Source organism: Astyanax mexicanus, chromosome 19 (genome assembly GCF_023375975.1).
Source record: "Astyanax mexicanus isolate ESR-SI-001 chromosome 19, AstMex3_surface, whole genome shotgun sequence".
Classification (NCBI taxonomy): domain Eukaryota; kingdom Metazoa; phylum Chordata; class Actinopteri; order Characiformes; family Acestrorhamphidae; genus Astyanax; species Astyanax mexicanus.
This window is the reverse complement of record NC_064426.1, coordinates 25,836,145-25,853,585: the sequence shown is the minus strand read 5'-3', so window position 1 is coordinate 25,853,585 and position 17,441 is coordinate 25,836,145. Positions and strand designations below refer to the sequence as shown.

Here is a 17,441-nt window from a genome sequence, read left to right as displayed (position 1 = left end):
AATAAAGACAAAATGTGGCTATTTTTATTATATAGTATTTTATTGTTTAATTTATAACAATATCAATTGTATGATATAATATGGCTGTGGTTCCATCTGAAAGTCATCCACAGAGGTAAATGATGTGGACAAAAATGCAATGTGTAAAAATGCTGTTGAATATCCTGATACCACAATAAATTAAATGGTATTGAAATATATACTGCAAATTCCAATAAAAATGCTAATGAAAGTCATTTGGAGAAAATTATGTTTTTATCTAACAGTGACAATGTGTTGTTTCCTCCAATAAAACCAATAATATTCTTAAGCTGGGTAATATTATTATTGATTCGGAAATCCCCTGGTACCCACATTCATTTACTTGTATTATCTTTATAATCTTTCCTTTTTTATACATTAAAACATTTATTTGGTGGTGTACCACCTTGGTGTGCTTAACCACCAGTGATACACGTACCACAGTTTGAGAACCACTGCAATAAGGCAGACCTCTAAACCACAGTTTTGTTTTCTATTTCTGGAGTGAATATTAATCCCAACGCTAACAGGGAAACTTGAATATCTCTTGTTTCAAGTTCATTTTTACACTCTACTTTTATTAATAGATTGAAATAAAGTGATCAGCATTCGTTTTACCTTTATATCAGTTTACTCAGTGTACTACCTCTTATCAAACTGGTTGTTTTCAATCTGTACCTGGGCTGAGGTACAGGGGCATGTAACATTAGCTGAGGTAGCTAGCATTATCTAACATAGTTTTAGCATTTGTTTGTTTGCCAAAAGACTGTATCTTTATAAATTTAACTCACATATGACTAATGTGACTTTTTCTGTCTCAGGATGGCATTAATTTAATTTTGTACTGTCAAAATGAGCCCTAAAGCGTTTGTGTGAATTAGCATGTGGTGTTAGCACTGGTGTGTTCCTATATCATGAACAATCTAAGCTTACTATGAATAAACGGAAATACTGTACTCACCAGAATTAATTATTTTCAGGAGATAAATGTGTGTAGATTAATATCCAGCACTTGTTTGCCTTTGAAAGAAAATATTTTTTATAGAATTTTGTCAATTTAGGCGCCACCCAGCAGCAAAAACCTGCTGTAATAAGTATAGCTAACCTAGCTATAGGTACTTTAATCTAATCTATCTTTCTCTCTTCTTGCTTTCTTTATTTTTACCCGTTTTTGGGTGCATAGCGATTGAAAAAAAGACAGGGATGGGAATCATCATGTCTTCACTTGTGTCTCTGTATCTTTTTTATTTCAAATTCAAAAAGCAATTTCATAAAATTCTGAAGCAGCGGTGACAATAATTTTAATTATTTAATTTGAAGTACATGTAGCAAAAATTATTTTTTATGTTGTGGACTTTCCCCTGTTATTTAGTTCTCATCCTCTTTAATACATTATGACATTTGAAAAAGATGGTTCTCCACTGCTGAGGATTACTGGAAACATTGGGAGCCAAATGTGGCATCTGCTGTTTGTGTTGCGCGATCTGGTGGGCTTTAACCACCTAATCTCTTCCAAACAGCGAGAAACAAGAATAATACAGTAGCAGCAGCAAAAGCTGCAAAAATTATTTTGTTTATATAATTAAAATAATTTACTCTTCTCTTCTTTTCTCTCTCTCTCTCTCTCTCTCTCTCTGTATGTCTTTCATTTTGTTTTTCTCTCAGACCCCCAACTCCAGCAGGACTGCATCTTTTTCTGAGGTAAACTGTGGAAAAGGGTCTTCAACATCCTGTCAAGCCAAACAAGGGGCTCCACCAGGTTAGATACACACACACATTATATCACATACAGTACACACATTAACAAATTGTTATGCAAGTGTTAAGAACAGGCTTTGCCCTCCCCCTGCTGGCTATTTATGATATCGGTCTATATATTCCTTATAACATTCTTAACATACCAGTAATAACGGTCCTCAAAATGTTACTTTGAGTAATGCCACAGAAGCAGCGTTTTTAAGCTGATAGATAATCTTTACACTCACTTTTTTAAACCTTTAAAAGTTCATGCATACAACTCACATACATATGAAACAAATATAGATCTTCAATAAAATTTCTCAAAGAACCTTAAAGCACCTTATGCTAGCTAGATAGATATATAGATACTTTATTGATCCCAGAGGCAAATTCTGGAATAGCTAGAGACTTAATTTTTTAGCCATAATTCATTTAGAAGACATTGTTGCAGTAATTTCTTGAACATTTATATTGATATGCTGGGTTTGGTTAGTCGCACATACTGTAATTTAAGAAGTGCTGCTTGTCCTTGCATGGCTTTTCCTAAATGCCCTTGCTGTGAGTGTGACTTTCAGTCCAGACATCTTCCAGACCAAATCAGTTGCTCAGACTATGTGTATGTGATTAGGGGCTTATTTGCACTTATTTGCGTTTTAATTTTGCATTTTAAATCTCATTACAACAATCACAATTTTGGTTCACTGATGTTGTGAATTAGATGTCAGAGCATAGCATCAAAAGAGTGTCCCTGGTCATCATTTAGCATTTCTTCCCTTTTTAATATCATGACAATATCACTGAGAAAAAAATCTTGTTATTATACATGTCAGAAATGGGACCTTTACATGTAAGCATGTTATAATTTATGGGTTTATAGAAGTGCTTCAGAATATAAAAATATTTATTTTATATTAGCTTGGAAACCTGGAAAGATACTTTATCTTATTTAAGGAACCACTGATAAAGGAATTGTGGGCTGATGTCAAATTAGAGTATTCTTACTTAATTCAACAGTTTCAGTTACCGTCTGTCCAGGATTTTTTTCACGAGACAAAGCACATGCAGTCCTGTTTAAGATTTCTTTAAATTGTTTTTGTTCTTATCTGCTATCTTTTCTTTCTTTAGCGAAAGCCACCACTCTGTTCAGCAAACACACCAAGGCCATCGTATGGGGCATGCAGACACGGGCAGTGCAGGGAATGCTGGACTTTGACTACGTGTGCTCTCGAGCTGAGCCCTCAGTGGCCGCAATGGTCTACCCCTTTACGTAAGCTTCCTGTTTTCTCAGTTCATAGTGAAGTCCTTCCAAAGCTGGTGTCTTAAATTTTCCATTACAGTTATGAGTCTAATGACACTGCCTAATTTCTATACATATATCAGCTCTAATGTTAACACCACTAGTAATACAGACATCATCATCTGCTGTATTTATTGATTGGAAATGTTAATTGAAGAGTGAAAAAATAATAATAAATTATTTAAAGAAACAAATGCTATAAAATGACAACATGCTATAAAATGCTGTATAATAAAATGACATTCTGATATATGAAAATTATTTACTATTTTTAAGTAAATATTCACATTTGCATAGACTACAGTCAACTGTCAAACGTTCATTGCTATCTTGGCAATGCAGACGTGCCACATGCGATCACCTTTACAGCGTGAACAACCAGGACAGTTTTCTCTGCTGAGAAGTGCAGTGCACTGCACTGTTAAAATACCAATACACCAAAGGCAGAGAGCATTGGTTTATTTCACGTTATGCCCAAAACACACCCACGCCTAAAGGTCACTAACATAGGGCCCCATGTGTCCTGTAATACAGTGCACTAAACAATTTTTTGTAATTACTGATCTGTTAATTATTTAAGATAAAATTAATTTTATGTCTTAATAAATACTGTAATTTTGTAATAATAATCTGTTGCTTAGTAGCAAGCTTCACAGTGCATTTTGGGACATTTAGTTTATTATAGAGTTTACAGTGCCCTTAAAATCACATTTGAATTTCACTTTATGATTCATACACTCAATGACAAATGGCAAACATACACACTAGCGCCCTAAAAAGTATATAGGAAGCCTATACTTTCATTTCAATGCAAAATCTATTCAAAATGTTGTGTACACCAGAACTAGGCTTAATCACTGTCTGCGAATCCCACTCTATTGGCAGTACTACTCAACAGGGACTAGACAAACTGTTTGCCAGCAATGGGTATATCCCACAGTTGCTGAATACATTTATTGCATTTATGCAGCTCACCCAGACCCTGTCACCCCTTTGATGGTAGCGTTTAGTGTCTTGTGGTGGGTATTTTTTGTGGTGAACATTGTGTGCTTGTATTGCACACAGCCTCTCTCTTTACATGACAGACTGAAACTGAATAGTCAGCAGGGTGGTGGCATCACATGCACGCCCACAAAACCTATGTGGCAGATTTTGCTGAGATCTTTTAGTCTGAGAGTTTAAAGGGGAAGGAAACTCTTCTGCATGCTATTCACAGTCTTTCAGTTTCACACACTCCTCTGACCTTACAGCTGCAGTCTGCACACTCTTCTAACAAGTATGCATTCAGAGCTTTTAGTAATTGCAATGAGCCATCACTAAAGGACACGCTTTACACATGCATTTCTGGACAAGCTGGGAAACAGAAAACCTTCACTGAAAGTAAATGGTGCATGTGACTGAAGCAATAAAGAAAAGTGGCAGGATTTTACACAAATATGATGTAATGCCACACAATTCTCACCAGTGTTGTCTTGCCCTCTTCACCCGAGTTTCATTCGCCAATTTACAGTATGTGGCAGATTTTGCTGAGATCTTTTAGTCAGAGAGTTTAAAGGGGAAGGAAACTCTTCTGCATGCTATTCACAGCCTTTCAGTTTTAGTTCACACACTCTTCTGACCTTACAGCTGCAGTATGCACTCTCTTCTAACAGTAATGCATTCAAAGCTGTTAGTAATGTCTCCGACAGTACTTATTTCAGCATTGTGTGGTGTGTGTCTGTGTATGTGTGTGTTCCTGCAGTGGAGACCATAAGCAGAAGTTTTACTGGGGTCATAAGGAGATTTTGTTGCCTGTCTATAAGAACATGTCAGATGCCATGAAGAAACATCCAGAGGTCGACGTGCTCATCAGCTTCGCTTCTCTGCGCTCTGCCTTCGATAGCACCATGGAAACGTTACAGTACCCACAGGTCTGAACCTAGAAGTTTACATCACCCCTGTTTTTTGAAGTCCAGTGGCAGCGTTGCACGGCACAGACAAGTTTTTTCATTATTTTGTCATCTTGATCTAGATGCAATGATTTTATTACTGCCACTTCACCTGTCAGACCTCTTAGTCTTTTCTTCACTGCTGCAACAGAGACATATGCACTGTTAAACTGAGCTAAAGGTGTTGCCATGTGGGTCAGCCAGACCCCTTGTACAAGCTTTCTCTAGTTTCATATTGCTTTCTAATTTCCCTAAAGAAAAAGACACACTTTAATTAGTTACAGAGTTATCTGTGTTTCTGTGTCTTTGTCTAGTGATTATAATGAAAGTCTGAATATGATGTGTGATACAGACGAAGGCTTTATAACTTTCCATTTTCAAAGCTCAGTTTTTTTTCCATTGCTAAAGACCTGCTTATAAGCTGTTCCCCAAAGACTTGTTTCCCAAAAAGCACCCACCCCCCTTTTTTTTACAATATAGATTTTTGTCATTTGTTTTACAATATAGTATATTTTTACAACATATTATTCTATTTTTTGTATTTTTTCCCTTAAAACCTATGGCAGTTTACTATTAACTTTTATACAGTGGATTTTGTATTATTTCAGGTTATTCAGTTGACCTGAAGAGTTTAAATGGCGAAAATGAATTATCATCATCATATTACAAAATCATCCTCCATAGTAACCCTGTAAAACTAATTTTTGAGGCCTCTGCAACATCAACAGTTAAATCAGTATTATTTATTTTAAAGTGTATGAAAATAATACATTAAATTAAATGTATATAATAAGGAAAATAAAATCAGATACATGATTTTTGCTCGCTGCTCCCTTTGCTCCACCAGCGATTTCGAAGCTTGGAATTTTTTATTTTAAAATATGTTGTAAGCTGTAAATTCATAGATTTTACATAATTGGTCAGAAGGTCAAATAAACCCTACAATTAAAAAAAAAATATATATATATATATATATATATATATATATATTGTTATTTATAAATTTATTTGATGTTTCAGGATTTGCTGTGTTAAGCTGACTGAGGTTTTTGCTTATTTTTTTTGCTTTTTTTTACTATTTGTATAATGCTTGCTGATTGTTACACTATGTGAACATTTTAATGATGAACCGCTATATAACTAGATATTAGTTATGCTATTGTTCATTCAATTTCAATTTAAATGTAATTTATTTATTTATTCATTTTTTATTGTTTTAATAGCACAAAAGACCAGCAGTTATTAGGAGTGGGTTTATTTTTGTATTTTAATTGGACACTGACTCAGATTTTGTTCTTTGGCATTCTGTGTGTGTATGTGTGTGCAGATTCACACTATTGCAATCATAGCTGAAGGTATTCCTGAAGCGCTGACTCGCAAGATCATCAAAAAAGCAGATGAAAAAGGAGTGACTATCATTGGACCAGCAACGGTAAACACTACCTTTCATTTCATTTGGTGTTTATTGTTGCCTATATACAAATAGGTATATGTATAAACACACATTTGTGGTTGGCTATTGGCATACACTTATCATGGCATGACTCCATTTTGCCATGATGTTCATGTCCATATTGTACAATCATTGTGTTTTATTAAACATGTGTGGGTGTGTATTTGTGTTCTTCAGGTTGGAGGTATAAAGCCTGGCTGTTTTAAAATCGGAAATACAGGAGGGATGCTGGACAACATCCTGGCATCGAAGCTGTACCGCCCTGGCAGCGTGGCTTATGTTTCTCGCTCGGGGGGCATGTCCAACGAGCTTAATAACATCATCTCCCGCACCACTGACGGAGTGTACGAGGGCGTCGCCATCGGGGGAGACAGGTACGTGTGTACATGTTTATATCTGTGTGTATATATATTGTCTGTGTGTGTAATGAAGTGTATATGAGAGGATATGATGAACATACTGTACGTGTGTTTTGTAAACTGTTGTTTTGCGCTGCAGGTACCCAGGCTCTGTGTTTATGGACCACGTGTTGAGGTACCAGGACTCACCAGAGGTGAAGATGATCGTTGTGCTGGGAGAGGTGAGACATATCACACACACCCACACATGCTGTGACATCTTATTTATTTGCTCAGTAAAGAGGTAGAGGTAGTAGTGCAGTTTCAGCTTAGTCAGCTTAGACAAGACAAAATAAGCATATTTCCCATAAATAGCTCTGAAAAATATAAGACACCACTAAAAATAATGAGTTTCTTTGATTTTACCAAATTAAAAACCTCTGGAATATAATCAAGAGAAAGATGGATGATCACAAGCCATCCAACCAAGCTGAACTGCTTGAATTTTTGCACCAGGAGTGGGGAAAATTTATCCAAAAGCAGTGTGTAAGACTGGTGGAGGAGAACATGCCAAGATGCATGAAAATTGTGATAAAAAAAAAAAACAGGGTTATTTCACCAAATATTTATTTTTGAACTTTTAGGATTCCACTTTTAGGATTATTTTCTTATAATATCTGTGCTCAAAGGGGACCTTTACACCTTAAGCACTTTAAGGTGGAATAAGCTCTTTAATAAAGGCTTATTTCAAATACTTTCTGTCAAATACAGTTTATAACTGTATTTGTTTGTTTAAAACATTTTTGGTCTGTCTAAAAATATTTTGTTTTTCTTTCTTTCTTTGTAGATTGGAGGTACAGAGGAGTATAAGATTTGTCAGGGTATTAAAGAGGGAAGGATCAATAAGCCTGTTGTCTGCTGGTGCATCGGCACCTGTGCCACCATGTTCTCCTCTGAGGTAAGTGTGTATATTTAAATGAATCCCTTAATCGATTTGCTCACCAAATATGAAAGAAATTCAAGACCAGTTTTGACCTGGTTTTGTCTGCAGGTGCAGTTTGGCCATGCTGGAGCCTGTGCTAACCAGGCCTCTGAAACCGCAGTGGCCAAAAACAAGGCCCTGAAAGAAGCTGGAGCTTTTGTGCCCAACAGTTTTGATGAACTGGGAGAAATCATTAAGTAAGACATATTATTTACGATCAGCTTAGGACCTTCTGGTGCCCCTAATAAATTTGCAACAGTCAAAATCAGTTTGTGTTTGGGACTCACTGGAGTGTATGAGAGCTTAATCCCATTGAACATATATTGTACACATCAGCTGACCACTTAAGTAACACCACCTCCTTGTTGATACACTCATTGTCCATTCATTGTCCTGACTAAGAAATAATTATTTTTCATAAAATGAACTGTTCCACAATTATTGGCACCCTTAACACCCTTGGAAATAAATGTATTTGAATAATTTATGTTATTTATACTGTAGTTAATGAAGTGAATCAAAGTATCTAGAACCCTTTAATTAGTAATTCTCCACTTTCTCTGGGGTGTAAATATGGCATTACACAGAGGCCTTTTTACCTGAGACTGTGTGCTTTTGTCAGATGAGACCAAGATAGAGCTTTTTTGTCACAAACGCTCTTAAGTGGGTCTGGCGTAATACTAAGTTGACTGACCTTCATTCCTTAAAGTATTTATTTTTAGTTATTTTTTAGTATTTATTTTTAGTTTAGCTGAGTAGTTCTTGCCATAATAAGAAGACATATGGTAAACATACACACCAAGCTCATGGCGATGCTGTACAGTACATAAACATGACCCTCAAAAGACTGAATGAAGAGCCACATTCATACATACAGGAACTATCAGGAAACCCCTGTCATGGTTTCCAAAAACCAAAACAGAAACATTAAGGAGAAAACAGTACCAGGGAGGAACTACTAGACTAGGTAAACACAGAACACAAGTACAGTCAGGTGCGTATACAAACATGTACAAACAAACGTGACAGAGCACATGACAGCTATAAACATAAACCAGAGCAGAAAACAAGGCAGACACAAGGGCAATATGGGGCGGAGTCTGAAAATGTGTTGAATTAATAACCATTTAAATAAAAATAATTTTTCCAAGGTTCTGTTACAACATAAAAAAAGTTAAGTTTAAATCTGTTTTAAATTGATATGTTCCAGATCAGTTTATGATGACCTGGTCTGCAGAGGTGTGATTGTGCCTGCTAAGGAAGTTCCCCCTCCCACGGTACCAATGGACTACTCCTGGGCTAGAGTGAGTAGATCACATTCAGAATCTTATATTAATACTGTGATTAAAGCTTAGTTATTATAAAGGTTTGGACACTATTTTTTTTTTCTACATTGTAATTGTAATTAATACTGAAGTCATTCAGACTATGAAGGAACACATAAGGAATCATGTAGTAACTTAAAAGTGTTAAACAAACTAAGATACTCTGTAAAGCATTTAGGTGACTCTTATCTGGGGTGCAGCTGTTAACTTGCAGTTTCTGAGGCTGGTAAATATAATGACCTTATCATGTGTTCTGGGGCAGTCCTGATGAGAGCCAGATTTATCATTTAACATTTTGATGGTTTTCAGCTGGAGTTGAGGATACTTTCAAAGACAGACCTTTAATCATTTGTTCTTTATTTAGTTGAGTAGTTCTTGCCATAATATGGATTAGAACATTACTCAAATAGGGCTAGTCACTGTATATCAACTCTACCTCTTCACAACTTTACAACTGACGCTCTCAAACACATTAAGAGGACAAGAAATTCAAGTAGTTATCTCTTGACGAGTTCAGCACAGCTGTTAACTGAAAGCCATTCCTGGTGAATCTACCTCATACAGCTGTCTGAGAAAATCCAGCCAACATGTGCAAAGCTGTCTCTATTTAAGCAAGAGGTGCTGCTTTGAAGAATGTAAAATATAAAACATATTCTGCTTTGTTTAATACATTTGTCTACTAAATAATTCCAGTTGTTTTTCTTCATAGTTTGGATGACTTTAGTGTTAATCTACAATGCAGGACATCTTAAAATAATGAAAACCCACTGAATTTAAGGTGTATCTAAACTTTTAACTGGTTCTTTCCTGTTTCCTTCACTTCTGTCTGCAGGAGTTGGGTCTGATCCGTAAGCCGGCGTCCTTCATGACCAGTATCTGTGATGAGAGAGGTCAGGAGCTTATATACGCTGGAATGCCCATCACAGAGGTCTTCAAATCAGAGATTGGTCTGGGGGGAACTCTGGGCCTGCTCTGGTTCCAGAGGAGGTGAGTGTGTATGAAAGGTTTGATCATTGCTGTGAAAATTAAATGCATTGTCAATACAATACATTCCTAAAGAGAAATCATGACAGGGTAACCTATAAAATAGGGCTGCTGCTAATAATGTAAAATTATTTAAAAAAACTGTAAAAATAGAAACAGTTGAACATGTAATTTAAATGTCTTTTAAATGCCCAAATGATGTGTAAATATGGAAAGTACTGAAGTACTGAAAGTAAATATGCAATCTGTTGTGTTTGGGGACTTTTTGGAGAGACAGCCACAGTATCTCTGTCCCCAGCACTTTGTGTATTGTTATGCTGTTATAAATTAACTATTGATCTATTGTCGATTATACTGACTAATCTCCTCAGCCCTACTATAAACCTATGAAAATAAATGATGTTTGTAAATGTTTTCAGTATTCCATAATACTAAGAAAACATATTACATTTTGTTTTGTTGGACAGGCTTCCACGATACGCCTGCCAGTTCATAGAGATGTGTTTGATGGTCACTGCGGATCACGGCCCTGCAGTATCTGGAGCTCATAATACCATTGTGTGTGCCCGTGCTGGAAAAGACCTCATCTCCAGCCTCACGTCTGGCCTCCTAACCATTGTAAGACCAGTTTCTCTTTGTTTAGCTTTAATGAATAAATTCGGCTACTTAATGTTACACCCATTGTTGCTTTTAGTCTAGTTCATGAGTTTAATTTAACACTGTCCTAGATAAAAACTTTATGTAACACTCCTCTGTGTTAATAAAATTTTACCCCACAGGTAAAGCTACTCTCAAAAGTGTTAATGTAAAACAAAACTTAGTGTTTTTCTTCTTATAAGTCTACTTAATATTAATTAGAATTTACTTTTACTTTTCTGAATCATTTGGTAACTTGCACCCTGTTACTTTTACAAAACAGAAAATAAATAGGAAAATTAATTAAATTAAATGAAAAAGGCAATTACAGAAGGTACATGTGAAAAAATATGAAATTGCAAAATATGTTAGTTTTACTGCAGGATGAATAATATATTTACCCTGAGCAAACTTTGTTTAAAACTAGAGAGACTGTGGGAAAAAAACACCATACAAGCAGCATAATCCCTACTTCCTTCCAACCAAATACGAAAGCGTGGTTGCCACTCTAGCAATGGAACCACCACAGCTAATGTGTTCACCTTAAAATGTATTTAAAACAAACACACATTTAACACATAACCCCCATAAACAAAATACCACCTCTAAAAAACCCAAACAAAGAATACCAGTGGCTACAGAGCATGCTGGGACAGAATACACAGTGGGGACAGATTACTCCAACACTGTGGATGTTTTAACAATGAGTGTTGTTAAAATAATTCCCAGGGAGTTGTCTGAAATGACTCTCTGGAGCATAAAACATGCACGTATAGCATAATACCTAGGGATTTGAGAGGCATTGACCTGTGGAGAAGTGGAACTGTATTCTCTGGAATGATGATCCAATGATCCTTTCAACAGTTCTGGCATGAGTTGTGGAAGATGTGGAGAGTTGTGGCTTAATTGTTGATTAATGCAGTTAAATCCTGACAGCAATGCTCCAAAATGAATTTAATCTATTTAAAAAAAGTATAAACTCTCTTTTTAATATCCTTGAAACAAAAACATATAACATAAAGTGATATAAGCTTTAGATGCTGCAAAACATGGTAATACTGTTTAATACATCTTTCAATACTAGCCTGATAAATCCCAACTCCTTTGCTTTCAGAAGTCAAAGCATAAGGGCCTTTTTTACACCTGTAGTTTCCATGGTCCAAATCAGTTGATGGAGCATTTTCTCCCTCTGATTGGTTTGGTTTTACCCAGGCACAAACTTAAACACACCAAAATGCGTTAATATAGCAAGAAGGTTACGTTCTCACCACAAGCGGACACATTGGTCACGCTCTCTCTGGGTGGGTAGATGGCACGCTCCCCACACATCACTTGAAAGGGTGATGTTGATCAGCACAAGGCGTCTGTGAGCTGATGTATCGGAATAGAGTTGCTGCGCTTTCCTCCAAGAGCACTGTGATGCGGTGGATGACTTCACATGTATTGGAGGAGGCATGCGCTAGTCTTTACCCTCCTGGGGTTTGGGGCATCACTAGTGATAGGGGGAGTCGTAATGAGTGGGTTGAGTACTTGGCCTTGTAAATTGGGGAGAAAATGGGATTTAAAAAAGGAAGAAAAAAAAGTTTTTTGTAAACTTTTATATAGTCTTATTGTAAAGTAAAGTCCTAAAACACAGTCACAAATGAGTCAACGATGCATATTAATAACAAAAGCGTGTGTGGGTGTGTGTTCAGGGGGACCGGTTCGGTGGTGCTCTGGATGCTGCTGCTAAGCAGTTCAGTAAGGCATTCGACAGTGGAATGCTCCCCATGGAGTTCGTCAACAAGATGAAGAAGGAAGGCAAGCTGATCATGGGCATCGGGCACAGGGTCAAATCTGTGAGTAAACACTAAGCTAGATGTAAACACAGCTGCAGCTTTAGTCTCGGCTTACGTGGCAACATGTACACTTCCTCTCTTTGTTGTATAGTACACTCATCCTCAAAAAAGTAGTTGTACCCAGTTGCTCATATCAGTTTACATTTTTTGTACCATTTATTGTAACTGTTAACCTTCCTTCAGAATAGCATTGCAATACAGCATTATTTATTTGATAATGAGTGTAATATAAGGTTATGGTTTATTAAATCTTATTATTTGTGCTGTTTCAGATCAATAATCCTGATATGCGGGTGCAGATCCTGAAAGACTTTGTGAAGCAGCACTTCCCTGCTACTCAGCTACTGGACTATGCATTAGACGTGGAAAAAATCACCACCTCTAAGGTACAAGTTCATAGTGTTTGTGTGTGTGGTCTCAGATCTCTGTTAAAATTGATGATATGGGGCGCCGAGTGGTCCAGCGGTCTAAAGCGCTGCCACTATGAGCAGGAGGTCGCCGGTTCGAACCCCAGCTCATGCAGCTTTGCCATCAAGCTGCCGGCGTCAGAGGGAGCAAAATTGGCCCTGCTCCCTCTGGGTGGGTAGATGGCGCTCTTTCCCCACATCACTATGGTGATGTCTGCAGCACAGGGCGTCTGTGAGCTGATGTACCAGAGCCGAGCCGCTGTGCTTTCCTCCAAGCGCGCTGGCTGCTCGGTAATGCTGCATCGGCAGCAGCTCGAAAAGAAGCGGTGGCTGACTTCACATGTATCGGAGGAAGCATGTGTTAGTCTTCACCCTCCTGGTGTGTTGAGGTATCACTGGTGATAGGGGGAGTCCTAATGAATGGGTTGGGTAATTGGCTGTGTAAATTGGGGAGAAAATGGGAAAAATTAGAAATAAAATTAAAAAAAAAAAAAAAAAAAAAAAAAAAAAAAAAAAAATTGATGATATGTAAATGTTCGAAAGAACGAAAAAATAAAAATTTTCTTTATGTAATTGTATCTGTTCCAGAAACCGAACCTCATTCTGAATGTAGACGGTTTTATTGGTGTGGCGTTTGTGGATCTGCTGAGAACGTGTGGTGGATTCACAAGGTGAGAATAAGGAATACAGAGCACCAAACTTCATTTACATATATTTATTACCTTCTGTGTGAACCTAGTCTATGTGTTAGTATAATTATATCAACAAATTATTCTCCTTTCTCGGAACAGAACATAACATATCAGACAATAATTTCTGAGTAATTGTAAGAAACTTCCAGATTGTACCGTTGTTGACATATTGTAAGATTTTTTTAGCTTCAGCTTACAATTAACCCTTTCCTAATAATTGTAATACCTGCATGAAAGAAGAATTCTCTCACTGGTGTTTTACAGAGACGAGGCTGATGAGTTTGTGGAGATCGGAGCTCTGAATGGAATCTTTGTACTGGGACGCAGTATGGGATTTATTGGTCAGTGTCTTCTTTTTGTCAAAGAAAAAAAAAGTAATTTTTTTATTGACATTTTTTTTTAAATAGGTTTGCTAATAGGCTTATTTGTAAAACATTAAAAACAATAAAAACATAAAAACATTTTAAACATTAATATTAGCAACATCATTAAAATTATACATGTTAATATTCTTATTTCTTTTCTTGCCTTCCTAATCTTCTTCACACTCTTTTTTCGGTCATCTTTACTTTTGTTGATTTATTTGTTTGTTATTTTTTTTGTTAATTTTTTATTCATATTTTTTTCCCTCACCATCTACTTAACCTTTACTTTTTTGTTCATTTATTTTCTTTATATCCTTTCTTCTTTTTTTCCCCCCAACATCTTCTTCACTATTTTCTTTCTTTTATTAATTTATTTGTTAATTTATTGCTTTTCTTAATTTGCTTTTTATGTATTTAATTCATTTCTGTCTCTGTCTTGTCCACAGGCCACTATCTGGATCAGAAGCGTCTGAAACAGGGTCTGTACCGTCACCCGTGGGACGACATTTCCTACGTCTTGCCCGAGCATATGTCCATGTAACCGTGGAAACCGTGCAGCTCATCACCTTCATCATCAGCTGTGACCTCTTACCTCTGGGTATAAGTGGAAGGGGGTGGTTGTGTGCTTACTGTGAGTTTATATCTGTGAAGCTCTGAACTGCTTCACTGTGAACATGTTGATGTGTTGATGTCTCATGCAAGTCTGTTGGTCCAGCTGTAGTAAATGTCATTTTTCTGTAGTCCTGTAATGCTATTGTGTATACTATACGTTGTAACGCCAAAATGTTAACGGATACATTCTCATAAACGTCTCACAGCTGAAGGGAGAGTTTACCAAAACAGTGTGAGGAGTGGCAAATGTGTTTATCAGTGTACACTCTTAAAAATAAAGGTGCTATAAATGGTTTTTCATAGTTACGAACTACCACAAGCGTTATAATTTTTGATTACACAACACAACACAATAAAGAGTATAAAATAGAGTTTCTGTGGGATGCTATGAAATAAGATGGAGATATATCTGGATAAATAACAATGTAGTTCTAATACTGTAATGTCAACATGGGGAAAAGGCCATAGTTCTGTTTAGACTTCTTTTACATAAGGAGAAAGTATGAATGACCACAAAATGAGCAGTGGTTCTCGTATAAAATGGCGATCCATTGGTTGAGACTTAAGTCCACCCTCCTACCCAACACCAAGAGGGTAAATAACACTCCATCAATTCTATCCACCCCAACGAAATCCCAATGATCTAACTCAGCAAATATAATACATACAGGCACCTAACCTCCACAAACAACATTAAACCCCTCTAAGAAGAATGGCTGTGCCACCACAACAAGTTTAGATACAAAAATGTATGAACTTTAACTTTAATTTTAATTAAACACTAAGAAATGTTTTTTTAAGGACTGTTACACTGCAGATACATCTCAAATCAGATCTCATATGTCTCAAAAATGAAACTTTATCAAACTAATTTTTTTTATTTATGGTTTCACCTAAGAACCATTTATAGCTCCCTTTTTAAAGAGTTTTAAACTGTCTTTATTGGTATTAGAAGAAAGAAATACACTTCACACAAGTAATTGGTTTGAACCTTCACTTTGGATTAGTAAGAACTTCCCGTAGCCTTTTGTGAAAAGTGCCAAGTTTGCTGTTAGCAGCTACTAGTGCAATAATAAACTGCGTATAGAGCTAGGCCATAGCTTTATTGTGTGTTTAAATGTCTTAACTGTCTAAGTTATTAGTGTTGGAAACATCACAAGTTGCAAGTGCACTATTTTTGAGAGTAGATAAATGTATATATAAAAAGGGAAATAACTATTTTGAACGGTGGTATTTTTAATGATGAACTGTGCCATAGTGTTGTTCATATTGTTTACAGTATATTAATCATTGTCCACTGTAGACTTCCTGTGTGGAAAAAAAATAGTTCTAATGTGTGGTGTGGGTTCTACAATATCTGTGGCCAGTAGTTCATTTATTTGTTTTTAGTTTCTGTACGCATTAGTTAAGCTGAGCTTTTAGAAACTGTGAAACATTAAGACCCATATTCAACTACAGTATCAATCAAAAGTTTGTGCACACCTTAAAGTGTTTATTTTTCATTAGATGTATAATGTTCTGCATTGTAAATGAATAATAGTCATCCAAACTTTGAAGAAAAAAAAATTGCACCTTTTTCAATTGTCTCTGTCAGCTTTATGAGGTACGAACTGCTCAAAGTAAAGAAAAAAAACTTTAAGAAATGAAGGTCAGTCAGTCTGAAAAATTTCAAGAAAGAAATTTAAAGTACCTTCAAATGCAGACCATTGCAAAGATTAAAAAAAATGTTATGATGAAACTGGCTCTCATCAGGACTGGCCCAGGAAAGGAAGACCAAAAGTTACCTCTTTTGCACAGGATAAGTTCATCAGGAGTTACCAGCCTCAGCGAGCACACATTAACAGCCCTTCTGAATATTATTTTGTGTTTCTAAAATACTTTTATGTTAATACATAATTTCTTATGTGTTCCTTCATAGTCTGGATGTAGAAAAAAAACATTGAAAGAGAATGTGTGTCAAACTTTTGGCTGGTACTGTATCTCTGTCGTACATACGTAATTTAAAAATAACGAAATAAATGACTTTCTGAAATGCACTACATCTTCTCTCTGTTGATTTGTCTCAATATCTGAATGAACCATAGAATGTCAAATTGCATTTTCTTTGCCATAGTTGACTGTTGTTTCTTCATTGAAAAAAAAAGACTAAAACAGGTCTTGAAAACACAGCACAACCCCCAAATTGTTACATAAAATGTATAATTTATTATATTCATGTCTTTTAAAATGCACATAAAACCAGTCTACTAGTGAAAGATCTAGCCAAAGCATGTAGACTGCAGAATAATAGAAGCTGGAGAATATGGAGTTGCTGATACTGGAGAGCAGCTTAAACCATAACAATATCTGGTAACTATCTGCTAACTGTTTTTTTTTTCACACTATAAAGTGCACCATATTATAAGGAGTGCTGTTTTTTTTTTTTTAACTAAAGGATTTTAAGTGCACCTTATAGTACGAAAAAATATGGTAATAAACATGTTGTGTTTTTAATATGTGTTTCAATGTAAACCAGGCCTTCTATTTGAGTTTTTTCCATAGCAAACAATGAAGCAGAAGCTGGTGAAGCCAAAAGAGACAAAATGTGCACAAAGCTGAAAGCTAATGCTAGCTTTGACCATTTTTCTCTTTTCATTATCAGCTCTGTAAAAAAAAACAACTGGACTTTCTCGGGTGAACCGAACTGAAGGTACACACACAACAGAAGATAAAGTTTTTAGATAAAGATTATTCTTTTCTGTTACTGGGACATTCCATGATTTTGGTACATTTCAGGGGTAGACACTTCTGAAAATTTGATCTTCAATTTGATCATTTTTAGTA

The 17,441-nt window shown here is 36.1% G+C and overlaps 1 protein-coding gene across 1 annotated transcript in view; it reads left to right on the top strand.

Moving 5' to 3' along the window:
• Positions 1 to 16,654, top strand: part of aclya (ATP citrate lyase a) — a 48,008-nt gene extending 31,354 nt beyond the window's left edge. The window contains exons 13-28 of the mRNA XM_007256256.4: positions 1,687 to 1,780; positions 2,887 to 3,028; positions 4,800 to 4,968; positions 6,314 to 6,418; positions 6,617 to 6,813; positions 6,938 to 7,019; positions 7,625 to 7,735; positions 7,829 to 7,956; positions 8,970 to 9,063; positions 9,917 to 10,071; positions 10,536 to 10,686; positions 12,399 to 12,542; positions 12,815 to 12,928; positions 13,538 to 13,620; positions 13,906 to 13,982; positions 14,453 to 16,654. Coding sequence (XP_007256318.3) covers positions 1,687 to 1,780; positions 2,887 to 3,028; positions 4,800 to 4,968; positions 6,314 to 6,418; positions 6,617 to 6,813; positions 6,938 to 7,019; positions 7,625 to 7,735; positions 7,829 to 7,956; positions 8,970 to 9,063; positions 9,917 to 10,071; positions 10,536 to 10,686; positions 12,399 to 12,542; positions 12,815 to 12,928; positions 13,538 to 13,620; positions 13,906 to 13,982; positions 14,453 to 14,547 — 1,941 coding nt within the window. The 3' untranslated portion in view covers positions 14,548 to 16,654. The remainder of the gene's footprint in view (positions 1 to 1,686; positions 1,781 to 2,886; positions 3,029 to 4,799; positions 4,969 to 6,313; positions 6,419 to 6,616; positions 6,814 to 6,937; positions 7,020 to 7,624; positions 7,736 to 7,828; positions 7,957 to 8,969; positions 9,064 to 9,916; positions 10,072 to 10,535; positions 10,687 to 12,398; positions 12,543 to 12,814; positions 12,929 to 13,537; positions 13,621 to 13,905; positions 13,983 to 14,452) is intronic.
• Positions 16,655 to 17,441: the final 787 nt, after the last annotated feature.